Below are 27,238 nucleotides of genomic sequence, written 5' to 3'. Positions count from 1 at the left end.
CACATTTAGTTTTCATAATGACGCTGTGTGCGACTCGCTTCTTGTCGGATCCTTGACTCTCTTCTAACAAATCTGTGGGGTTTTGATTTTTTTATAAGAGGATTAAAACCTTTTTAATTTTTTTCACCTGGCCCCACTGCTCCACGTGGTGCCTGCATCTGCCTTTGGTTTGTTTGTTTCTGGCCCCTCCTCCTGCTGCTTTCACCTCCTGTAATTTATCCTGGCCTTTGCTTCCCATCCGAGCTCTTGCTAGCAGAGTTCACACTTTACTTTATTCAGCCTGTCTTTGATTCCACTCACTTCTGGGGCTTATTCTCTTCACGTTTCCAACCTCTCTCCCCATAGTCCGCCTTTCACTTCAAATAATTTAGGGCTGCCCTTTCAGAATTTATATCCGACATAATGATATCCATATTAATACTCCCACTCTCTCCCTCCTTCCCTTTTATTCCCTCTCACCCCGGCTGCGCTTTCTCAGACACAACATAAAACAAAGCCTTTCATAGTTTTGATTGTTATAACTTCTGTCACATAATAATGTCTCTGATCTTCTTCTTTGGTGACTGAGCGGTTTTTCTCTCGCTTCGATCCCTGCTGCCTGAAGTTTCCTTGGGCTCCATCCCACCGATTTGGCAGCGTTAGTGTCCAGATGAATGATCACTGTCTGCGTGGATATCGCCTTCCCTGACTTGCCTGGCTGTGCCTGTGAGCTTTCAGAACGGCAGGCTGGGAAAGGGGCTTGGAGTTGTCCTTCCTGTCACAAAGGACTGGTTCCCCTTTACTGACTGCTTACTGGACAGGACTCTCCCTTCCAGTAATTGCTTAATAGATACGGATACTCATTAAAAATGGAGTGAAACTGTGGCTTCTGACTATTCCTCTCCTAGGGCTGCCCACCTCATTGCAGGGCAACACTATAATGAATGTGCGTGTGATCACCTCATACCCTTCACGTCATGCTCTAGGTCATGAAACTGCCTCCAAACAGTAGGCCCCAGCTACCGCTCTCCTTTACACTTCCTCTGCATTTAATCAGTGCTCATTTAGATGACAGCAACCTCACTCTGTCCTTAAAATACACAATAGCTTCCTGCTTATAGCACTGTGCCTTATAGATCTTCAGAGAGAAAGAAAAGGCATGGCTGCGCAGGCCGAGTGGTAGAATGAAGCTGGGGCGGCAGCTTTCAGGATCCTGTAAGATTCTAGTACTCTGGGCTCACTGGATGAGGGTTTTAAAACCTGCTCTAAAACAGCATACTTCCTGTGGCAGCGCCTCCACCCCCAGACAACAGGAAGACTCTCCTGGAAGCTGAAACCACCAAATTGAAGTTCCAGGCCACTCCGTCTACTGTCTACACTACTCCTCTTCCTTTTTACTTTGCACTTTAAATTTTTCCCAGAGACCATGTGCTAAGGCTTGGTCCCAGTCTATGGAGTTGCTGGGAGCCATGGAACCACTCAGGAGCTGGGCCTGTTAGAAACAGATTAGGTCACTGGGGTGTGGCCCTGGAAGGGAATCTGGAGACCCTGGCCTGCCTCCTCCCTATATCTCTTTTTCTCACCATGAATAAAGCAGCTTTTCCCACCATGTGTTTCTGCTATGACATCCTGCGTCACTCTAGGCTGAAGCAATGGGGTCAACCAATCATGTGCTGAAACCCTGAAATCTATATTGAAACAAACCTTTTCATCTCTGCATTCTCCTGTAACATCTCAGAATTTCTTTGTTTACATGTATTTACTTATTTATTCTCTCTCTCTCTCTCTCTGTGTGTGTGTGTGCATGTGCACACATGCCACAGTATGCTTATGGTCAGAAAACATCAATGCCCTCCTTCCGCATGGGTTCGGAGGCTGTACTCAGGTTGTCAGACTTGGAGGCGAGGGCCCTGCCCTGCTGAGCAACCTCACCAGGCCCATTTCAACTTCTGATTTTCTAGTCTCAGCCTTTTCTCCTCTTTGTCTGCTTAAATTCTTGGGAAACATTTGTTAGCTGATCCCTCTGTTTATACAGAACTTAGCAAATCTCCCCCAAGAGTCAATTTCTCTTTCTTTTTAAAATTTACAATTATTATTATTAGTTTAAGCATTAATTAAATAACTAAGTTAATTAATTATATGTTAATTATTAATATACATTTTTGGTGGTACCTCACATATACTAGGGAAGTGCTCAGACACTACACTACCCCACCCTGAAAGCTAATTTCTTCATCTGGAAATGGGAATATCACTACCTGTCCTACAGAACATCCTGGGAATTTGATGTATCTATCAGCTATTAGGATACTTGGAGAATACCACTCAACACTTGTCAGTCCTCCCTTCTTTCCCCTTCAAGGGCATGCACAATGGCACTGCCTGGAACTTCTGCATTACAAGTACTTAAAAAAGTGTTGAATATAAATATACTGTGTATCTCTCTATATGTATACATATATAGAAAGAGACACAAAATAAAGAAAAATAAATGTTGACTTAATATATGGCCAAGCATTTATTGTTCCTTCTCCCCACCTCCAGCACTTCCCATGCTCACCCCAACTCTTTTAAATTTAGGGCCTCTTCTTCTATAATTGTTACACAATGCAGACTCAGACACACAGACACAGACAAAGCAGACAGATAGACACAGGCACACACACCCTCCCTACTGAGTCCATTTAGTGTTGCTCCTACAGATGTGTTTAGGACTGACCAGTTGGGGCTGAATGACTTTCAGGGGCTTGTCCTGAAGCAGAGTGATTTTCCTTCCCTGAACAGCTATTAATTGCCTATAACTCTTCATCTTGGGTTGAAGCCATGTAAGACTTCTATTCATGCTGGTATGTCATCTGGTAATGTCATTGTGTAGGTCTTATTTGGGTGACTATATTGTTGAGATATCACAGGTATAGCCTCCCTGTCGAGTCTAGAAGACATTATCCAGCAGCAGACCTTCTGCTCCTCTGATGTCAGCCATTTAAAATCGGGCAATTCAACAAATAAGGAACATACAAATAAAAATTAAGAACTTCTGCTATTTTTGAGTTTTGTCTTTCTTCATGTCTTTGGTATTATTGTTGTTATTATTTTGTTGGTATTGAGACTGAGTCTAGGGCTTCATGTACCCTAGATAAGCTCTCTACTCTTGAGCTACATCACCTACCCTCTTTTTGCTTTTATTTTGGGACAGTGTCTCACTAAGTTATTCAGGCCAGCCTTGAACTTATTCTGTAGCTCAGGCAAGTCTTGAACTTGTGACCTTCCTGCCCAGACAGATAAACAGCCGAGATCACAGACTTGCACCTCCAGGCTTGGCTCAAATTTCTGTTATTTATCATGCTCTCCAGATAAGATAATCTCAGCTCTCCTTGCCTGGGTTCCTTAAACAAAGCCTATGGAAACAATTACATGTCTTTTATAAGCCTATCTGAAGCTGCTTCTCTGTTCACTTCCTAGTGTGTTCTCTGGCTTATCATAGCACTCACTCTAATGCTGATTTTGACAGAAGCAAATACAAAACCAATATCAAACTTGCACCAGTATTCTATGAAGAGGCCATATAGATTTTCAGGTGGCTAGAAACCAAAGATGTTTTCCCCATCCTTCAATCTACCAACTTACCTACTACCTGTGTTTATAATATAAATAGTCCTAGACATTTTGGTCATGACTTTTCCAGATACAAAAATACGTGAAACAAAACAAAAACAAATAGAAAACCCCCAACTGCACAGGTGGTCTAGCCTGAGCCTAGACAGGGGGGAATGCTGGGCTGCTTCTTTTAGAGAAAGGACATACAGACGTCCACATCTGTAATCTAATCATGGCTTTAGATATGGCAGATAATTCCTAGGCTAAGGAAGGAGACCCATCCTGAAGTAGATGATTGCCTGGTTGTATAGGAAAGCATTTTAATCTGTACCTGAACAAAGAGTCTCTACAAGTCACAATGGAACAGAGAGCTTTACCACTAGCACCCACCCTCCTTTCTGAAGCTGGGGAGAAGCATGATTCTGACCACTGCTGAGACCTGTAAAGTCCAGGAGCAACACTACAGAATGGGAAAGAATGCCTACCCTGCAAACACCCAGGACTCTTAGGAGTGAATCCTGCTGATGTTGGAGGGAGACTGTGACAGAGAAGAAGCCAGCAGGAAACACCCAGGGATCCCTGCCACATCTGAGCCACTGACAGTTTTGTGAACGATACTAGGACATTTGCAACCCCAGGCTTGACTCTAAAAAATGATGGCATGTAAAGCACGCTTTGAGATCTTAGAATTCTACCTCACTGACGTCAGCCTTCTAATAGTGTCCTCCTGTATCTAGAATTCATAACTTCCTGAATCTCTTCATCTGGGGTTGAAGCAATGTAAGATTTTTCCCATTCAGGCTGGTATGTCATCCAGTGTTGTCATTATGTAGGTCTTGTTTAGATGACCATATTGTTTCAACCATCTGCTATCAGTCCTATGTAATCTGCACAATAACTGCCAGAGGTGTTTCTTGTTTATCTAACTTGCAAATAAAAAGACTGCTATATGCATATGTATGTATACACACACACACACACACACACACACACACACACACACACACACACGTATATTTGTATATTATCAATTTGCCAATTAGACTTTGAGCAATTGATAAAAACTGTATCTCAGGTGCCTCTTATCACAATTTTAACTTTTACAGCTTCAGTTACTTAGAACCAACTGTGGTCTAAAAGCATACATGAAAAATTCCAGAAATAAGCAATGTTTTAATATGCCCATCACAGTAAGCAATGCACTGTCCTTCCCCTGCCTGTCATCAGCCATCAATCAGCACTTCCATGCTGAGTATGCACCTTGACAGGCACATGAGCTCTCATATCATTGGGTGTAGCCTCACAGGGACTTACTGACATCATACTGGTCCCAAAGCACACACAGTATGCTAGCAATTCAGATACGTGGAAAGGGAGCAGTGAAAAGATGAACACTGTCAGCTTAAGGAAAAGGAAGCACTTGTGCGTTATGATTGCTAAAATCTACAATAAGAACTAATGTGAGAAATCACAAAGAAGGAAAGAATTAAGGTCCTGTTAATTCTACCAAAGAGAGAAAGCATGAGAAGCACTTACTCCTCCCCTTCAGCTCGATGACGTCATCTAACAGCATGAGAAGCAAGGCAGGCACAGCAGAGCAAAATAAACCTGTCGCTGGGCCTGGGCACAGCCTCTAATTTCAGCTACCTAGAGGCTGAGGCAAGAGAACACATATTTGAAGGCTGTATGAATGCACACAGAGTGAATTCAAGGCTGGTCTGAACAACTTAGCCAGAGTCCATCTTTGAAGCCAAACCACAAAAGGGGACTATAAATGTATCATAGTGGCAGGGTGCTTGGTGAGCAAGTGTGAGCCTGAAGTTCAATCCCCATCATAGAAAACAAAACAAAACAGATACATGTAGAGAGCACCACTCACATGACTGCCACACCAGATGAGCACTATACCTGTTCTTGCCTCTTGTCATCTCTTCCTCCTTGTCTCCCCTCTCCCCCTTCCCTTTTCCCTTCCCTTTTCCCTTCCCCTCCCCTCCCCTCCCTTCCCTCCCCTCCCCTCCCCTTCCCTTCTCCTCTCTTTTGCTTCCTGGCCACAAGATGAGCAGTGTGTGTTCTTAGCTATTTTTCTTTCTTTCTCCCTCTCTCTCTTTCTCTCCCTCTCTTTCTTTCTTTCTTTCTTTCTTTCTTTCTTTCTTTCTTTCTACCTTTCTTTCTTTCTTTTAGATATTTTGTTTATTTACGTTTCAAATGTTATCCCCTTTGCTACTTTCCCCTCCAAAAATCCCCTATCCCCTTCCCTCTGCCCCTGCTCCCCAACCCACTTACTCCGTTTCCTGGCCCTGACAGTCCCTTATACTGGGGCATGAAACCTTCATAGGACCAAGGGCCTCTCCTCTCATTGATGACCGACTAGGCCATGCTCTGCTACATATGCAGCTAGCCATGATTCCCACCATGTGGTTTCTTTGATTGGTGGTTTAGTCCCAGGGAGCTCTGGGGTTACTGGTTAGTTCATATTGTTGTTCTTAGCTATTTCTTGTCACTGCCACCCAGCACCCCTTTCTAGACCCAAAGTGACAAACTTTCCTGATCTTAGACTTTCTGGAAGCACTTTCTGGACTCAGACCCTGACTCCAAACCTAACTAGCTAGCATGACCTGGGATTTGCTGATGACCACCCCACCCGACACCTAAGACCCAGCTATACCTTCTGTGGAATAGAGGTAACAATGACATATTTTACAAGGCTGTTTTCTGGTTAGCACACAGAGAAGACTTACTAAGGTCTCTACCACATAGAAGGCACTCTGCACTAGCTCTGAATGGCCCTCGTGAGTCACTGAAAGACACACACACTCAGTATGCGGTGCGGACTGTGTATCTGATCCTTCTTGTACCCCACCTCCACACGTCAAACCTTTTCCTGAGAGTTAAAAACACTCTCATGTGGCACATGCCTGTGATTCCAGCACTCAGGAGCCTGAGGATTCCAAGTTCACAGGGAGACCCTGCCATGAGCAAACAAACAGACATTCACACTTGGCCTCTCTCTTGTCATGCTGAGAGTGCAGGCGCTCCGGGCTGTGCCCCTCCTTACTTGTAGCACAGGATGTCTGCTGCCTGGAGTACAGGGTATGTGAGCAGGCCTACGGTCCCATCATGCTTCTGCTTCGCAGCCTTTGCCTGTGGAAACGAGGAGAGAAGAAAAAGCCATCTGACTTCAACCTGATTATATTGCTTAATTAAGAAACTTTTAAAGCAAGCAAAGTGTGCAGCGGAGCCACCTGTAATAACATATATTTCGGTCCCTTTCAGCAGCTCTAACATCATCTGGCTGCTTATCATGCTCACGCTCCTGGCTTCAGAAGTGAGAGGGCTCTGTTTTACCATTCCCGTGGCATTTTATTTTATTTTGGGAGATGGGGCCTCCTTTGTGCAAAGCCCACCCAAGCTCTACCGCTCCACACATGGTCCCCTGCCCCAGCACAGATCTTATACCGCCTCAATTTCTCATTCATTTCATCAAGGACAAAGCAGTTTTCTAGATTCCACATTAGTTAAGTCCAGAAATTATTAGAAAATTGGGTTTCTCAAAAACACTTATCACAAAGTTACAAAGTTCATAAAAGATTAATTTAGAGAAGAAGAATTTGGAAAAAGAAACATAACTTCATTTTTGAAAAGCTGCTGCTAGGGTGGGCAAGACAGCTTATTGATTAAAGGATGCCTAGCACCTGGCACAGAACAAATGAAACCTTCCTTCCCATTAACACTCAGGTTCTGGCATTTACCTTCCACTGGTGTAAATGCTGCAATCGAGGCAGTCTCACCATGCAGGTGAGGATCCAACTTAACTGAGTGTGTTCAGACACCTAAAAGGAAGGAGAGAAAGAAAGGTGACCAGTGTCTTTTTGCATCTAAGCAGTACTAACTAGACAACAGGGATAGGCTGAAACAGTTGAAAATAACCTAAGTCAAGGTTATTAAAAGGAAACAGGTGAGGGGCTGGGCCATGATACCTGATATACAGATAAGGATAACTAAGCAGTGATTTAAAAAAAAGCCAACTAGTATAAATAGCAGCTTATTGTTTAAGTCCTTGGCATCCCTAGTGAGGAGGTAGCCAGAACTCTTTCAGTATCTTCAGTGTGAATTCAACCATGTCCTTGAGCATCCATGCTCTTGATTTTGTTTGGCTTTTGTTTTCCAAGACAGGGTTTCTCTGTGCAGTCCTGGTTTTCCTGGAACTAGCTTTGTAGACCAGGCTGGCCTTGAACTCAGAGATCTACCTGCCTCTGCCTCCTGAGTGCTGGAATTAAAGGTGTGCGCTACCACTGCCCAGTTCCTCCTTCCCCATGAAATACTAGGCTTATCAATAAATCTATCAAGTTTCCCCTCCTGTCCTCACTTCCACCCTATCCCCTCCCCACATACATTCGAAGTCCTCTCTGACTCTTAAATCCATGACTGTAACCACAATGCTTTTCACTTAGATGGTAAAGAAAGGCACCCAGCTCAAGGCCTGGCCTTTTCAGATCTTCAGCGATGAGAAAGCGATCGCCTGTACACTTGTCCACCAACGGAGAGTCTTAAAGATTCTAACTCCTCTTCTATTGACTCCGTTTCCACCTTCATTGTTTTCCTCTTGTTTTTCTGCCCCTGCCAATTAATCAACAACAATAACAAAAAAATACAAACTCTCTTCAACCTAGTTTTGTTTGAATCAAGTTTAATCAAGTAAGCAAAACCTGGCAAGGACTGGGCTGATTCTTGGGCCCAGGCCATATTCTAACTGATGACCCAGATTGTGAGCCCTAAGCATCCCATTTCTGGGCCCTGGGGATTCTGAGTCTATTGATTGTGGCATTCTGTGTCCATATGATTCCCTTAAAAAGCAGAGGCTCTTGCCAACTCTGCAAAGTGGCCCCAAATGTGTTCTCTGTGGGTTTTGCAAAGGGAACATAAAGGCCTGGGGATGAACCAGCCCAGGCCTGATTCACTAGCAAGGATTCACAAGCACTCCAACATCTGGAGTAAGATAGTTTCTCTTTTTTTCTTCTCAACTCATATAGGAAGAAGAGTTGTTTTTCACGTGCTTGACAAGGAATTGCTTTTAGAGTTTTGCAAGTCGCTGGATAGAATCTGTCATTTTTCTTCTAAGAGGCCTTTGGGTTTTAGTGGAGGCAGTGGTAATGACAGCCCTGTCCAGGAACATTGCTGGCTGCTGGTGTAAACAAACAGCTATCCAATGCAGTAACCCAGAAGGTAGGGGAGGGGATTAGAGTTGCTCCCAGGCACCAGGGAAAATGTGCCCAGGGAAAATGTGTATGCAGCTGACGCCCAGCCCACCAGCTTTAGGAATGGAAATGCAGCAAGAGAGACCCTGGATGTGTGGACAGAGGGAAGACATCTTTCCCCTCAGTGCTGGGTCCAACACTTTGTCTTAGTGATCTGATAAAAACCTTACAACTATGTCCCCATGAATGAAAGTATTTTGCTTGGAGTAAGTAGTTTTTTGTTTGTACCTATGGGATGAGAATTATTCAATATTCAACAGAGGTTTTTTTTTTTTAATGTTCCAAATTAGCATTAAATTAATTCAAATCAATTCTAGTAGAGAAAGTAGGTAAAAGACCAAAGCCAATTAACTGTTTGCCATTCATCTTCAATAAATTATATGAGAAATAATAGAAATAATTGTCATAGTCAAGATGATCACATGGAAAAGCACAGATTTCTATTTGAAGCAAAAGAAAAAGTGATAAATATTTAAATGTATCATTTTCCTATATTGTGAAGCCACAAACAAATCAACTATATGATCTGTTTTAGCTATAGACACACAAAGGTACAGGACAGCAACTGGCTTGGTAACCTTCCACAAACAAGAAGGCAGCCATTAACAGAACAAGACACAAGCCTTCAGTCACCGCAGTTTGCCTGCCTTACTTATCCCTGTAAAACCCAGGCTGGCTTTTTTGTTCAGTGTATGAACGAGCTACTATGAACTTCACTGGAAGCTGCAAAAGGAACAGATTTACAACCTGTTGATGCATACAAAAGCAATTCTATGGGAGTGATTGCAGCAGATGCTGAATTGTAGTAGGCGAATGGTAAGGCTACCAGGCAAGATGCAAAGCCGGACATAGGATGGCAGTATGGCTTAAAGCTTTGCCTTGGAATTTTGTTTGAAGGTTCTGTCAGGGGAGCACAGCCACTTGTATACTCTTCTAGTGGGGAGGCTGCCCTCTCACACTGGATGTAGGACTTGGGATCCCTGCCTAGCCAGCCAGATCACCTCACACCTAAGAGTCTCATCTTTTGGATGAGATGAGCTGAGTCTGAATCCTAGCTCTGCTTCTCAGCTACTCTGGGCAAGCCAAGTTACCTCCTTGTGCTCCACTTTCACTATCTATGAACTGAGGTTCCCTCTAACAGGACCTAGCACAAAGTCAGTTATTATTACCATAGATACTAAAACGATACGGCCTCCTTATTTCATACTGTCACCCTGGGCCAAACTTCCCTCCCTCTTTGCACTTGGACTCTAGGAAGCTGGCCTTTTTGTGTTCCCCAAACTCACAGGGACACTCCCACCTCAGTAGCTTTACACTGGCCCTTGTCTCTGATGGAAGTCTTCTCTCTTACTTCACCTTAAATCTGCTGAGACTTTATCTCCTACGGCTTAGCAGACCTCGCCATTAGAAACAGCCATCTCTTCCCTCAGTCTCATTGCTGACTGACTTGATTCTTTTTTTATGCCATTTATTGCCTAATTGATGGTCTGAGTGAAAATGGCTTCCATAGGTTCATATGGACCGGGATGTGTGACCCTGCTGGAGGAAGTGTGTTAGTGGGGCTGGCTTTGAAGTTTCAGAAGGCTCACCCCAGTCCCAGTATGCTGTCAGCCTCTTGCTTTCAGATCAAGATGTGAGCTCTCCCCTATTACTCCACCATACTTTGCTCTACCACCATGGACTCTTAACTCTCAACCTGTAAGCTTAATTAAACATTTTTCTTTTATAAGTTGCCTTGGATGTGGTATTTTGTCACAGCAATAGAAAAGTAACGAAGACACCTTCTAATAGAATTTATTGTTTGCTTATAAACAATATTATTAGTATTTATTTTGCTACTCCAACAGAAATGAATGATTTTTCATTTGAATTATTCAGTGGCACAGCATGAGCACTTAGGATACAGTAAGTACTCATTGTGATCTTGCAAAATTTATGGGGAGGATTAAAGTCACATAGAGAAATGACAAAATAAGTGTGGCAATACAATGACATGTGTGGCCAGCTGTCAGAGTTAATTTCAACTGTCCACTTGATTTGACTAGGCATTAATGAGGTATAGTAACAGGCATACTTACGAGCAGTTTTCCATTGATGATTAACTGAGGCGGGAGGACTCAACTCTGGATGTGGGCAGCACCAGCCTAGGTAGGGTCTGAGGATCTCCACACTAAACATGGGAACAGGGGAGTACTGGCCTCCCCTCTAAGCTTCTGATCCACTGAGATGTGAGCATGCTGTGTTGTGTCCACACTGTCACAGAAGAAAGCCACCCTGCCATCCTGCTATCCCTGACACTGTTGGGAGCTATTAAGACAACTCTTGATCTCTGAATTGGTCCTCCCCCCCCCCCCCCCGAAGAAAAGGGGGTCAAAAGCGGGCCACCAAGCACCATTCCAAGAACAACCACAGAATGTTCCAGCCCTAAGTCATCACTGATGTCCTGACCACACCCTGATACCACCAAGTTCCTGCTTCCCCATGTAGCTGCCAAAAGAAAAAATTTCTATTGCCCCCCTCCCACTGATAAGTACTTCTTCTTTTGCTTGTATTGCCCCACCCCTCCCCCTGATAAGTATCTGTACTTCCCCTTTTGCTTGTGCATTTAAACCTTGGGCCTGGCTAATACATTGGGGCCTTGATGCAACTCAGAATGTTTCCGTGTCATTATTCACACAAGGCCCTCGTCTCTCTCTACCCCCCCATTCGGTTCTTAGGAGAAGGTCCCCTCAAGACCCTCGAATAACTGGACCTGCTGGATGGGTCATGACAGGATGCACTGTGCCCTCAAACTGTGAGCCATAATAAACCCTTCCTTACTTAGGTTGCTTCCTTTCAAGTATTTGGTCACAGCAATGAGGAATGTAATGAGCACAGTAGTGTAATGGTATTCTGAATCGATACATACGTATCATAGGAATATGCCGTTCTGCCAGGTGTGGTGCCGCACACCTTCACTCCCAGTTCTTGGGAAGCAGAGGCAGGTGGATCTCTGTGGGTTCCAGGCCAACGAGTGCTACAGATTAAGACCCTGTCACAAACAATTTCCCCCAATCCAAATCACGCCAGACCACAACCAAACATACTGTTCTGTGAAAAAAGAAAACTGTGAAAAGTACTACAATATATTATGATCTCAAAATGTTTTAAAGTTACAAAACCAAATGACATTATGTATCCCCAATGAAGTATAAAATGTAAGTTTGTGGAAAAATAGCATCAATTATAAGCTACACTGATCCTATGGAGTTTAAGACTGTGGCTTAAACTGTATGGTGGAAGGAAGGGATCTGAGGAGGAGATGAAAGGGACACAAAGGGACGGATTAAACGACGTTCAACTTCATCTAGGACTGTAAAAGTTTATGGGGCTGGAGGGATGAGGCACTGGCTGCTCTTCCGCAGGACCTGGGTTCAAATCCCAGGACCCACATGGTGACTAAAATCCATCTGTAACTCCGGTTCCAAGAAACTCTACAGCTTCTGGCATAAGGCATGCAAGTGGTGCCCAGATATACATATACACGCTAAGCACACATTTTCATAAAGTAAAAAAAGTTATGGTGTGTACATGTGTATGTATAAAAAACTCAATACCAGTATTGATAAAAATTAACATATTATTGGGTATTCATAGTAACTCAATCCAAACACAATTTTGCCCAAACTAAACTAATAGGATTTACCTATTAACAAACTCAGGTAATGTAGTGTTAAAAAGCAGAGCACTGAAAATGCTTAGATGGGCACTTATCCCATAAAAATAAAGGCTTGCTCCTAGCCTTAGAATTAGTTGGAGGTAAGATTATATCTTACCTCCATAGCACTCCAATATCCATAAACCAGTGTCAAATTCCTTTAAAATTTTCATAAACTTTAAGGAGAGGGTATCAAGCACATTTGAAATAGCTGTGTGTGTGTGCATGGATGTGTGAGTATGTATATGTGTGTATGAGTGTGTGTGTGTGTGTGTGTGTGTGTGTGTGTGTGTGCATGCCCATGAGTGAGTCTGTGGAAACCAGAGAAGCCAACACTGGACTTCTTTCCTCTCTTCAGTCTTTGAGATTGAGTCTCTCAGTGAATATGGGACTTACCGATGTGGCTAGACTGGCTGGTCAGTGGGCCCTTGCAAGAGTCGCTCTGCCCACTTAGCGCCACGGTTACGGGGTGTGACTGGCTTCTATGTGGGTGAGTCTGGGTCCTTATGATTATAGCACAGACACCTTACCGACTGAAAACTCTCGCCAGCTCCATCATCTATAATTTTGTTTTAACTAAAAGGAATAGAAAGCAAATATGATAAGACACTAACAACATCTTTGTGCTGAGGACATGAGTGTCCCTTAGGACATTGTATTTTTCTATATTTTTAAAATAAAAAAGAAATTAAGAAAAAGAGCAGGGGGAAGCTGATTCCAAAATAGATACTTGCTAGATATCAATCAGACCTAGTCAATTACCGGGTCAGTAATTCTCAGGTCAGATCTCTGACATACTCCCAGAGTTCCTTAGGACTTCCCTATTTCCCGTATAAATGCTACCTTCCCACGAATCTGGTCCTGGAAGTTTTAGTAAGGACACTTGTAGTCTATTCAGACTCACAAATTCCCATTTATTGCTTCCTTTCGGAAACGTGCAATTTCATGCTGAGTTATTTTTATTAGACTCTTATCATCCCCATGACAAATCCCTTTAACAAGAACCTTGTTTGGAGATCTGATTTTAATTAAAAGAACATACTATCAGTGCAACTCCTTCCCTCTCTTCAGTTGGGTTGCCTCCCGTCAGGACTCACATTGGCCAATGGGCATTGGGCTGTGCATATCAGGGGTTCACTAACTCTTTCCTTGTCTCGTATTTCCCAAGCTACAGATGCTGATTCTATCTACCAGCTTTAAAAGTCACCCCTACCTATGTCCAGGGACTTACTGTGTACATAAGCACTCCTGTGTGTAGATTTTCTTAGTCTGAAGTACTTTATTCATCAAGCTGTTTTAGGATAAACTGAGAAACACATTGCTCTTGATTTTAAGAGGCACTGCCTCTATTTTTATTTATAATATATTCTGATACCTATAGATTATCCTTGACTCTGTATCTTTTCATTTCAGAGTCTAGCCTGAAGGAGTAGCCACTTCTCTTAACTCCCTATTCTCATCTTAGAGGGAAAAAAAAAGAGCTAGGGGAAGCATGGGATGCTTAAAGATTCCTCTTGGGTAAGGGATAAAGAGAAAGAAATCAAAGATTGATACCAGGAAACACCCACTGACACAAAAGGGGCCACGTGAGGAAGAAAAAACAAGGGGGCTACAAAACACCCAGAACAATGAGACAACAGGAGGTTCCTCCCTGTCTGTAAGCTGAACGGATAGATTAAATCCCCAGTCAAAGGTAATAGTGGTCGATTAGGTAGAAAACAACATCTGGGCTGGAGAGATAGCTCAGCGGGTAAGAGCACTGACTGCTCTTTCGAAGGTCCTGAGTTCAAATCCCAGCAACCACATGTTTTTTTTTTTTAATAATATATTCTGATACCTATAGATTATCCTTGACTCTGTATCTTTTCATTTCAGAGTCTAGCCTGAAGGAGTAGCCGCTTCTCTTAACTCCCTATTCTCATCTTAGAGGGAAAAAAAAGATGGCTCACAACCATCTGTATTGAGATCCGACACCCCCTTCTGGTGTCTGAAGACAGCTACAGTATATATAAAATAAACCTTAAAAAAAACCCCAACATCCAACTATATGGTATCAATGGGAGACCCAGGCAGCACATTAGGTAAAAATGAGTTTCCACACAAACAACAGCTGGAGAGAACAAAGTGGCTTTGTTTATATCTGATAAAATAGCCTTCGAAGCCTGGTAGTGGTGGTGCATGCTTTAATCCCAACACTTAGGAGGCAGAAGCAGGGAGATCTCTAGGAGTTAGAGGTCAGTCTGGTCTACAGAGAGTTCTGGACAGCCAGGGCTACAGAGAGACCCTGTCTTGGAAAGACACATTCTTTAAAAAAAGCCTTCAAGACCCGCCCTTGCTTGGCCATGCTGTGCACCAGGCCCTCACCTTCCAGAAACTGAGGTTAATCAGTGGACACTCCATGGCAAGGAAAACTGAAGGATATGGATCCTGACAGCGCATCTGCTTTCCAGGGCAAATCTGAACTTTAGAAAACATGCACCTTTCACTCCCCAGTACTTAAAGCCTCCATGATCTATGATGAAATTAACAACTGGTGTTTTTAATACTGTCAATAAAATATGCACAAATTCCTAACTCAGTCCAAACTCAGTCTTACATGTGAAAAACAAAACATAAAAATCACTTTGTAGGTAATAAATAGTTCTCTAACGTTAAGCCAGAGAAGAATTACTGAAAATGCACATCATAAGAACTCAACCACAGGACAATAAAGGCTTTTGTGTGTCTGTAGCTACTTGCCTTGTTGCTGTGACAAAACACCCAAGGAGAGCAATTGAAGGAAGGATTTATTCTGGCTCTCATGGTAGGAAAGTGTGGCAGCCATAGCAGGAGGCAGTGTGGCACGATGAACGCAGTCAGGATGTGCTACATTCACTCCACTAGTGACAAGCAGGACAGGCCCCGAAAACCTGGGAGCTGTCCCGAGGCAAAAAGGCGAAAAGTTCACGGAAACTTAGTCTCCTGGAATCGTGGCATCCTGTATAAAGAATGCTCCAATGTCCTTGCTTTAGTTGGTAAACGGATCCATGTGCTTTCCCTTAATATTGCTTTATTACAAGTGCTCCTAAGGATTGATACTTTGAAAAATAGCTAAGTTAGATTCTAGGCAGTCCTTGATCCGACCCTGGGCATGGATAGCTAAGTCACAGCCCTACACAGGAATTTACGTTTATCTAGGAAGAAGGAAGTTTGTGACCTAAAGAGGAACCAGAGTAGATACTTAGAACTATAGATAGCTGAGTTACACCCATACACAAGTATTTACAATGGCCTAGGGGGAAGGTGGACTATATAATAGACTAAGTAGGAACTATGGCAAGGGCTTCTTGCCCTTGCCCCTGGCTTCTAAGATTAAGTGGACCTCAGGTGGAGCTGTTTTTGATCCCAGTTGTTAACACTGAATTTTATCCCAGTTGGTTCTGGTCAGTCCTTCCGTGTTTGCATTCCTCTGTTTTGTTTAAGAATTCAGTAACCTCATTGTACCTAGCTGGTGTGTCACCTAACTTCCCTATTTTCTTCTGCATAAAAAGTTTGATGTTCAATTTGACAAATTACATTCAGATTCCGCACACTCTCTCTTGTCTGTGTCTTTCTGTCAATTCCCGCCAACTCTATGCCCATCTGCGGGAACCCCTGATTCCCATGGATTGAGGAGGGCCTACTGGGCCCGGTCCGTGGCAAGGATGCAGACAGCAGTGCAGCACACTGAATGCAGTCAGGACGCAGACAGCAGTGCAGCACACTGAATGCAGTCAGGACGCAGACAGCAGTGCAGCACACTGAATGCAGTCAGGACGCAGACAGCAGTGCAGCACACTGAATGCAGTCAGGACGCAGAACTCAGTGACTTTGTGCTTGGCTCCCTTTCCTTCTATAATTAGGTTCAGGACCACAGTGCACTCAGTGATGGTACTCATACTTACAGTAAATCTTCCCATTTCAGTTAACCCACTTACACACACACACACACACACACACACACACACACACACACACACATTCTCTCTCACTCACTGAGAAAGATAGCATATAACTAAGGGTTAGTATTTAAAACATGTAAAAGATTTCTTCAAATCAATAAAAAAAAAACCCACAATTTAAAAACATGGACCAAGAAGCGAAACAAATGAAAACATACAAGGGAAAAAAACAAAAGAAAATAAAACAAACAAACAAAAAAACAGATAAGAACATAAGGGTTAAGAATGGTTAATTTAAACCGAAAATGCAAATTACAAGAAGATAGCATAGTGCATCATGGAGAAAGGAAACCGACATTGCGGAGGGCTGAGTGTCTGATGTGGGAATGTAAGGTAGACTCAGTTTGGCAACAGAAGCAGGGCTTATGGAGCACGCACCCTCACAACTCTTGGTATATGCACTGAGAAAATACTCTTCCAGTGCCTTAAGAGGCTCAAGCTTGACTACTGAGTTGGATCCCTAGGACTCCCGTGGTGGAAGGAGGGAACCAGTTCCCTGTTCCCCGCTAATCCTCTGACCTCCACATGCAGGTCACTGTGTGTCATGCAGGTCACTGTGTGTCATGCAGGTCACTGTGTGTCATGCAGGTCACTGTGTGTGCATGGCCCCCCAGCCCCCACATGCACACACAAACACAATTTTTTAAGTCAAAAAAACAAAAACAAAAACCTTTCTCAAGTACACAAAGGGTATTTTCAAGCAGGACCACTGTCCTGTTGTTTGTAATAAAAACAAAAAGTAAGTTTGGAAAAAAAAATCTAAATATTCTTGCCAAGAAAATGGGTTAAAAAATTGTGAAGGAGCCAGAACACTGTACAGCAATAAAACAAATAAACAAATCTCAGAAATGAAATAAAAGATGCAGAAAGAGTTGCAGCAGGATATCATTCACATAGTTTGAAAATGTGCAAAGAAATAATACAGATTATATATGGCCATATCACATGCATTAAAAAGATAAACACATATGTGGGAATGAGAAATACCAAATAGATATAGGGGTTGCCTCTAGAAAGGCAGAACATGGAATGGAATTTGAGTGATTTAAAAAGTTTCTGCTATATTTGCAATGTTTTATTTTGAAAATCAAAACGTGTATGAAGGAAGTTAATATTTCAAAAGACAGCCATTCATCTTCACACTTTCCTGAGTGGTTGAAATATTTCTCTTATTATCTAATAGTCTTGAATATCCAAAATATTCCTTGCAAAGGAAAAAGTAAGTAAGAAGTTTCTGAAAATATTTTATTAAACAAGACTAAAAAGAGACAGCCATTAGCTGGATGGCCATCTGCCAATCCACTTCAGACAAAACCTCTGCGACATCAAGGAGCCTGTGGCAACAAGGGGCACACAATGGCTGGTGACAGAAAGTTAGCTTTTGCCAAAAGTGACACCTCATTTTCTTTAAGCCCCTGCTGTAGACACTAACAGGTTTCAGAAAAGAAAAACTCATTATTTGTCACTTATGGCACAAATGAAAAGAGACGACAGTGACATTCAGTCCAGTGGAAGACAATGTGTATGCTTTTCCATTCTTGTTCTGAGTGTGAGGCAAGACCTCTTCCTGAAGGTACAACCCGTCAAGCTACGGTTCTGTTCCTTCTCATCAAGTAGGACAGGAGCCAGATGTAGGCCAGGAAGTGGTAGCTGTGGTACAGGTGGGAACTATGTAGAGAAGCAAACACATGCAGAGTCTGGCTATATGATCATTTCTCTAACTTATGGTTTACTGCATAGGCCATGCAAAGTTCCCCCAGGAACTCTAGAGAGGTATTGCCAATTTTACAAATACATTCCAAAAGTCCATTAGTCTACACAGATGTTTGTTCCTCTTCGGTTACAAGCTAAGCACACACTCCTTGCTGGTAGCAAACAACTTGGAGAGCTCAACAATCATAAATATATACTCAAATGCACTTGTAAAAGTACCAGGATACAGAGCGCCCATGTGGACTCTATAATTTTAGGATCTGGCTTTCTACCTTTCAGGGCATAGAGGAGTCAGGTATAACTTTTATGTGCATACACTGGAGCAAGAGCCGTGTAGTTAGTACTTTTGGCCTTCACTCAGAAACTGATTCCCCAATAGTACTCCTTAATTTATTATTATTATTGATTTTAGTTTCCTGGGAAACAAAATATAAGGCCAGAGAATGAGGCTACGTTCCAAAGGTTTGGATTCCACCCTGCTCCCCTGACTTTTTCTGGACTATTCTGGACCTTCAGTCACTTGATATTTGATACTCCAAACCTTCCCTTTGTCCTGACCTCTGCTGGCAGCCAGACCTGAAGGCTACATCTTCTGTTTCTATCTTCTGTTTGCAGAGCGATTGTACTTCGAGAGGGAGGGAGGGGAAGGGCAGAAAGTGACAGAGAGAGATGTGGAAACCTGTAGTTCACAGATATCTGCGGGATTCAGCCTGGATCTGTGCACAGGTCTGCTGAAAACAAAAGACAGTGACTTTGGCTTTGACATGGAAACCTCTGCCAAATGTACACACAGGCATCCTCTCCACCCCACCCTTCTCTAGCACAAAATGCACGTGTGAAGATATTCATGTGCACAGACACACTCATGTGTACACTTTCAGATGAGAAGGTTTGAAAACTCCCCACATATGGCAAGCATATTGAGGGGAAGAACTGTGAGTGCAGGCCAGGGGGAAAAGAAGAAAAAGAAAATAATGGGGAAAATCTTCAATATGCCTAAACTGTTCCAGTCAGGCTGCTGAGAAAGAATGCAGAGGATTGCAGATGAAAATTATTGGTAAAATCAGCATTATAACATAGCTGAATTCCTTCCCCATTTAAAATGATTACTAGGGCACATGGGAAAGTCATCACCCAGTGGCTATACCTGAGAACACACTGAATGGCAGAAAAAATATTCTCATCTAATCACAATTTCAAAAGCTATTAATTCTATTTGTGAGTAATTATGTAAGGGTATCAGGCACAAATTATCTTAACTGGCCCCAGTTCCCAAATCTTGATAATTATTTAATAAATTTATGTTGTTATAGATTTACCAATCAAATGCTTACAAACTACAAAACTGCCAAGATAAAGGAAGCAACAACAGCAAAAGACCCTTAATTATGTAGGTAAACAATCTGTACATTACCTGTCTCCTATTTAGGAACTGTCTTATTAAAATTTCTTAAAATTAAAAAAATTTCAACATGTGCTTCTGACAGTTATTGGTAACGGTCAATCAGAGCACGGGATACAAATAAAACTGAAGTTGAGTCGATGTCACTCTGGTATAAGTGCATGTCACTCTAGTAGTGTGACAGAAAGGCTAGTCTGTGTCCTCCAAGGCTCACTGCTGAAAGTTTTTCTAGCTAAATTGGGGTAGAGTTTGGCCTCGGGAGAGGCAAGAGGCTCTCTTTATACCTAGTGGGAAGATGCCTGCAGCTACCACACAGTGATAGACTCTGTGAGAGAAGGGCCATAGTCTAACGTGAATTTCCCACTGGTCCTCTGCCTCCAGCTCCTGAGGAGATGGCACACAGAGGGATAGCAGGCAGGGCAGCGGAAGGTCCCACCCCATCACCCTATAAACATGACTCCACACTCCTTCCACAGATCTAACAAGATGGCTCTTTCCTGTTACTTTGTTACTCATTTTAGACTTCACAGGTTCGTCACCTCAGATCTTTTTAACTTCTACTATTAAAATGTCAGAAGATTAAATATGTTGGCAAAACTCTAGAAGAGGAAAATCATGGGACGGAATAGTGGGAAAGTACAGCCCTCCTAAAAACAGCACGGAGGAACCTAAAGGAGAATGCATAAAATACTGGCATGGGCCCACAGTGGGTGCACCCCAGAGGCTGTGAAGTCAGTATGTTATGAGTGATGGGAGGTATCTGCCCTCCCTCCCAACACAGCACCGTTCAAAAGCTGCAGGCCCACAGGTCAGGATATGGAGCTGGCTTGGATGTCCATCAACAGACTAAAAACTGCTACTATAACAGCTACTGTCATGGTTTTGTATATTCTTGGACCATGGAGAGGCACCATTTGGAGGTGTGGCCTTGTTGGAATAGGTGTGACCTGGTTGGAGTAGGAGTGTCACTATGGGTGTGGGCTTAAGATCCTCACCCTAGTTGCCTGGAAGTCAGTCTTCCACTAGCAGCCTTTGGATGAAGACATAGAACTCTCAGCTCTGCCTGTGCCATGCCTGCCTGGACACTGCCATGCTCCCACTTTGATGATAAGGGACTGAACTTTTGAACCTGTAAGCCAGCCCCAATTAAATGTTGTTTTTATAAGACTTGCCTTGGTCATGGTGTCTGTTCACAGCAGTAAAACCCTAATTAAGACAGCTACTATAGAATATTATTCTGTCTCTAAATAGAAGGAGCCCTGCCATCTGCAACAATGTGGATAAAATGGGCGAGTATATGCTAAGTAAAATAACCTAGGTATAGAAAGGCAAATGCCATGGGGACTGCATACAGAAGAGAAAGAAACTGAAGTCAGAAGCAGGTGGTTATCAGGGGACAGTAGTGCGGAGCCGGGGAACTGTCAGGCAAAGGGAACAGGCTGCACACTTAGGCATAAAGAACAGCTTCAAGAGACCTGCTGCAGGGCTGGTGAGATGCCTCAGTAGATAAAGACACTTCCTACACAAGCCTGACAACCTGAGTTCCATCACCAGAACCCAAGGAGGAAGGACACACACACACACACACACACACACACACACGCACACTCACACACGCACCCCAAATGTACATATGCACACTCCAAAACAAACCCCGACAAACAAAACACCCAACATGTGGACCTGAGTAGATCACCCCAAAATAATTTTGGTATTAGATGTTCATTTTATTTATCATCAGCTTCACTAGGTGTAATGATAGCATGGTATTTCTTTCTATACAACATTTTCTTAATTTATACGGAGGTGTCCTGAAGCTTTTAAGGAGAGACATGTGATTGAACGCAATTGCTACTTTCAGCTACTCAGTCTAAACAATGCTGAGAAGCTGACTAAAAATGTTAATAGTGTGAGAGTTCAGCACTCTGCTCTGCTCTTCCCTGTTCATACAAACATCGCAACACTTTCTTTTCTTTTTTTCCCTGTTTTTAAAGACTTATTTATGTTTTTTATGTATGAGTGCTCTATCTGCATGTACATCTGCATGTCAGAAGAGGGCATCAGATCCCATTACAGATGGTTATGAGTCACCATGTGGGTGCTGGGAATTGAACTCAGGATCTCTGGAAAAACAGCTAGTGCTCTTAACCACTGATGCATCTCTCCAGCCCCCAATATTTTCTTTTTTAATATTAAGAAAGGAGGAACCTGAGAGACCTATGTCATCTAAAGAGTTGGAACAATTTGGTTGTCTTAGGTAGAGCAGAAGGGCATTGCCAAAGCTAAGTACATCTTGTGGCTACCAGGATCCCGAGAGGCTTTTCACACGGGTTTTGAGGGGAACATTGCGGAATACACATAAAAGTGTGCTCCTCAAAGTTTCCTAGACTAACTATCAAAACAGAGCCAAAGTCAAGGACGGCCAAGCAGTGTGGCAGTGTTAAGGCAGCCGCTTTCGTTACTAGTGCTCCCTTACCTAGATTACCAGCCACCCGGGGACTGCAAAGAGAAGGTCAATATTCTTATTTCTACTTATGGGACAATGCACATACAGTCTATTACACTGTGGGTTACTTATTCTTAAATGTTATAGGCTAAAGAAATTCTCTCAGCTATTGCATATTTTATGTGCCTATAGAGGCCACTGTCAAAAAAGCCTGTTACAGAGAAAGAAATATTTATGATATGCTAATGTGATGTTAAATATTATCATATGGTAATTATCTTTGGAGGAATGAGCTGAAATGAATGAAAGTACAGTTGTTGGATGTAGCTTCAAAATAGCCTTTAATTTAAAGATTACTTCAAAAAGTAACCAGGCCAAGAGTTTACTCTGGGGAGGGTAGACATAGTCACCTCCAAGAAATACTACGGCAAAAGAAACTTGTGGCTGAGAATGCAAGTTTTAGGAATAACATCAAATAAGGGTCAAAGAAGAGACAGTATGAAAACCAGCTTAGATGGAGTGAAGCCGATGTGCTTTGAGAAATGCATTTAAGTGACTGGAAAAGTATCCTGAGGATGAGCAGCTCTACAGCCTCAGAGACAGGGGCAAGGGCTGGAGTGACCTACAGCCATGAGCCACAAGCACCACCATCCTTTAGAAAGAAGCTGAAGTGCTTCTGAGATAGGATGACTGACAGCTCCAGAGGACTGGGGACCAGCAGCCTGAAGACAGTAAGACTGGGGCAGGGGGATGATGCAGTGGTAAAGAGCACTGTCTGCTCTGGCAGAGGACCAGGTTCTGTTCTCAGCACCCATGCAGTACATCTGTAACTCCCGTTCTATCCAGTGCCCGCTTCTGGCCTCCACAGGCACTGCTTGCACATGGTGCACAGAAAGACAAAAGATCCATAAATGAAAAATAAAAGTAAATCACGTTTTAACAAGTAAAATTATGGGATAAAGATGGCACAAAATAAATGTGTGCAAGTATTTGGTGAGTAGGTGTGCAGAGATACAGCTGATCTATCGATGCTTTTTGAATAGCAAAAGTTACTGGATGCACATTAATTATTGAGAAGTCCAGATTTGCCCAATTTATTAAATACTTCACATTTGTCTAACATTAAGCTTCAAGAGTCATAAGTGGAGAAGATGCCTATATGATCCTTTTAATGATGACATTATTTCATATATGCATATGAGTGACAAGCTTACATTGAAGACTTTATTTTTTAAATGCATCCTTCATTTAATGTGTGTATGCTTGACCTTACTGAGGATTCAACTCAGGACTTTGAGGATACTAGGCAAGTATTCTACTCCTGTGCTTTTCAGCTGGTTACTCTGATTCATTACAGTACGTTCTGGGTTAATAAAAATACATATATTAAAACATGTATTGAGTAGAAAGAAGTGTATGATCAGGAGAGGGAATCCAATGACTGAGGCTCGGCTGCAGGTTAAAGCAGAAATGTAACAAGGGTGTGGTCAGGTAGGAGTTCTTATCTGCTTTGCTAGTGAGGCTCTACATTGTTGTCTCTGGGCCAGGATCTCTTCCTGTCTAAGGGTAAACTGACTCATCCATAGGAAAGGTATGAGTCAAATACTCTGGCTTTATTTATTTTGGCTTTATGAAGACTTTCTTGGCTTATACACAAAACTCTGGGACTTTGTCTTATTTCCTGGCTTGTTTCATCAAATCCTTTCAAAAGTGATTATACAAAGAATGAACAATGGACATTATCCAATAGGCCTTCCAAATTCAGTACTCAATGAACTTCCATTGGAATTACAAAAAAAAAAAAAAATCATTGGTCACACAATTCACTCCTGATCCCAGGGAGCTTAGTCAACAGTGAGAGGTCATCGGACTGAATGCAATCCAGCACAGAAAACAATCCCAGGGTCCAAATAATGACTGTGACATAACTGTGGCGTTGATGAGAGACTATAAAGTACAGTGGGGGGAGGCTGAAAATCAATATTAAATACAAGGATACTTAATGATGTAAATATCAAACTGGAAACATCACATTAGATGAAGTCATCCTTGAACAATTAGAAAAAGATTGTGAACAGGAGCTTTAAATGATATAAAAACCCAAGTCCTCTAGGCTCTGGTCTGAGATGCTGACCTTAGACTGCTGGAAAAGGATACTTTTCTCTGGGTTTATGCCACAGGCAAGAAGCACAGCAGTCATGTCCAGGATGCTCTGCTGGAGGACGGTGGGGTCTTGGGGGACAGTGATGGAGTGGAGGTCCACGATGCTGTATATCACTGTGTCATATTCCTCCTGTAAGTTCACCCAGCTCTCGATGGCTCCAAGGTAATTTCCCAGGTGGAGGATTCCTGTAGGCTGAATGCCAGAAAACACTCGCTCTCCACTCTCCTTCTGTAACAAAGAAAAGCAAAGCAAACCGAGTTGCTCTGGAGGCTGCATCCATGAACTCTCTGTACCTGTCACCATGCAGTCCTGACTCTGTCAATCACTATGCTGGGCTCTGTTAGACACAAAGGGGTATTAAAAATAGTTTTTCTTAACCCCAAAGTGTATGAGCACAAAGATGCTTAGAAAAAGGTCTGCTTGGCCAAAAGATAGCAATCTAGTTGAAGATAGAGGTCGTATTCATGCAAAGGTGAGATACAAAGTGGCAATACAGATATGATCAGAATGAACCAGAAATGAGGTAAGTGAACAGCAGTTCCCAAGACTAAAAGCTTGGCTTTAGTCCCAGTGGGCACCATGATGCTTACGCACATAGACTCCATCTCATTAGACATTAAATGAGCCTTAGGATTTTGTGAGAAAATTCACTTTTTTACTTGAAAAAAAAATGAAGGCCACGACATTAGGCAAAAATATACTGTCACTTAGCTATTTCTTATTTTGATACTATAATTTAATGGGTAGGATCTTGGGTTAGAATTAGAAGATATACGCTTCATTGTAATATTTAAAGATAGTTATTTTCATAATCATATTTAGGTTTTATTTTGCTAAGTCAATTTTAAAAGTCTGTATAATTTTCTTAATTATACAAGTATTTTTTATCACAGTCATGTCTTCCCTTTGAGTAACATTTTCTAGTGTTCCTATTAAAAAGTGAGGAGATCTGGGCAGTGGTGGCTCACGCTTTTAATCCCAGCACTTGGGAAGCAGAGGCAGGCGGATTTCTGAGTTCAAGGCCAGTCTGGTCTACAAAGTGAGTTCCAGGACAGCCAGAGCTACACAGAGAAACACTGTCTCGAAAAACAAACAAACAAACAAACAAACAAACAAAAGAAAAGAATGAGGAGAAAAAATTAAGAGTAAAATTATTTTTCCAGAGTGATTTAGTATTATATAGTGACAAATCAAAAAGTTTTGAGTATGCATCAGTAAATGTGCAGACTAAATGTTCTAACGATCAAACATATTGTTTTAGTCAGCATCATAAGAAAATCTTAACAATGCCTATAATTTGCTAGATAATTATGCTGGTATCATATGCCCAGTTCTTCATATACAGGATCACATTTAATTGAGCACCCAATATAGTAGGTTTATTACTACTTCCATTTGCAGATGAGAACCCGAACCTTACATATAATAGCTTGCTCATGGTCACACAGCAAGGAAATGGCAAATGTAGGATTTCAAAGCCAGTCTATTCTTGTGATGGTCAAGTCCCACATCTGCTAGTTTACTATTTGAACACTTGTTTCCCAGTTGGTAGCTCTGTTTGGGTGATGTTTATGAGGTGAAGCCATGCTGGAGGGAGTACCTCACTGGGAGTAGGCTTTGAGATCACGCAGCCTCATCCTCTTGCAGTTCGTTCCCTCTGCTTTGTGCTATGGCTGAGGTCTGCCGCTCCTCTCCTGCTGCGGCTGCTGTACCCTCCTGCCATGATGGATACTTAGCCCTCTGAACAGCAAACCAAAATAAACTCTGTCTTCTTTAAGTTTCCCTGGTCCTGCTGCTTTATCACAGCAACAGAACAGTAACCATGTTCTCTTCACATCACTGATTAAGACTTTATTGCTTTTGGTAAAACACTTCCGTCATTTTCCTGTCAGTCTGAAAATTTGGAAGATGGTTACAGAAGAATAAAAACTATTGTTACATTCATATCTCTACAAGCTACCTGCCAAGTCACTCTCTATGTAGGGGTGAATTTGCAAAATCCTGAGTTATATACATGCATCTTCAAATACCCCAGAGCCTGGTGAACTATTCCCAAGTATATAACAAAATCTGCTCTCTCCCACCAGTTCCCACGACTCCAGACTCCAGATTCTCCTCAGTACTTGGTACTGCTTATCCTAGTATTTTCAGCTAACAGAACAAACACAGGAAGAGTTTTACTACAGTTTAACTTCATCTCCTTGACTATCAAAGATGTTGAAATCCTTCTACTATTGTCTAGTTTATTGACATTGTGAAAATCCTGGTCAAGCTCCTCTGTGCTCTGTTTAGATGAGTTGTCTTCATTACTTAAGAATTTGTTGTGTTCTTGATACTGTAGCTGATCACAGAGGAAGTACATTCTCAGAGCAGGTGATTACTCCTGCCTGCTACCTTTTGACAAAGGGAAGGTCTTTAGTAGTTAAGTAAATATAAAGCATTTGTCTACAGACTTGAATAGCAACAGAACAGTAACTACTGCAGTCAGCTTCCATGTTCTCTTCAACATCATTGATTAAGATTTTATTGCTTCTGGTACAATAATTCTGTCATTTTTCAATCTTTCAGTACCATAAGGTCCTAAAGATATATGCACATAAACATATGTATATATATTCATATACATTGTATGTGTGCGTTATAATGTTTTATTCATCTTTCATATCTAAGTCTGCATCCATTTGGAGTGTTTTTGTTTGTTTTACATAAAGTATGAGGTAAGCATTAGATTTTCTTTTTATGAATATCTGCTTATTCCAGCACTATGTGTGGAAAAAGCCAATTTCTTCTCCTTGCTCTGGAATGCCATCCTGCCACGTGAGGGTGTGAGGAAAATGGTTAGAACCTGAAATGAGATTGGCTGGGGCAGAATGGGCATCTTTATGACACTAGATTCTCCAATATGGGAAACTATACAATATACTACATCTGTATCTCTCACCTAACAATAGGTCCTGAGAGCTAATCTACTTTAAATAAGTGAGTGTCAAGGCTATTTAAGTTTT

At 42.2% G+C, this 27,238-nt stretch overlaps 1 protein-coding gene and 1 non-coding gene across 7 annotated transcripts in view; one reads left to right on the top strand and one right to left on the bottom strand.

Annotated features, from left to right (window-relative positions):
• Positions 1-27,238, bottom strand: part of Wars2 (tryptophanyl tRNA synthetase 2 (mitochondrial)) — an 81,124-nt gene that overhangs the window by 9,289 nt on the left and 44,597 nt on the right. For 3 of the 6 annotated variants that reach the window (XM_006502053.4, XM_017319717.2, NM_027462.4), the window contains exons 2-4: positions 24,204-24,461; positions 7,326-7,406; positions 6,632-6,717 (exon numbers count right to left, since the gene is read on the bottom strand). In XM_006502053.4, coding sequence (XP_006502116.1) covers positions 6,632-6,717; positions 7,326-7,406; positions 24,204-24,461 — 425 coding nt within the window. Of the gene's footprint in view, positions 1-6,491; positions 6,543-6,631; positions 6,718-7,325; positions 7,407-12,924; positions 13,105-24,203; positions 24,462-27,238 lie in introns of all 6 variants that reach the window. The other 3 variants (XR_001783742.2, XM_030252815.1, XM_006502052.4) reach the window with 3 other exon arrangements.
• Positions 12,489-12,598, top strand: Mir6481 (microRNA 6481). Its single transcript, NR_105852.1, has one exon. It is a non-coding gene; the product is annotated as a microRNA 6481 (primary transcript).

This window comes from Mus musculus, chromosome 3 (assembly GCF_000001635.26).
Source record: "Mus musculus strain C57BL/6J chromosome 3, GRCm38.p6 C57BL/6J".
NCBI classification, from domain to species: domain Eukaryota; kingdom Metazoa; phylum Chordata; class Mammalia; order Rodentia; family Muridae; genus Mus; species Mus musculus.
The sequence above is the reverse complement of the archived record's forward strand: the minus strand, read 5'-3'. Positions and strand labels throughout refer to the sequence as shown.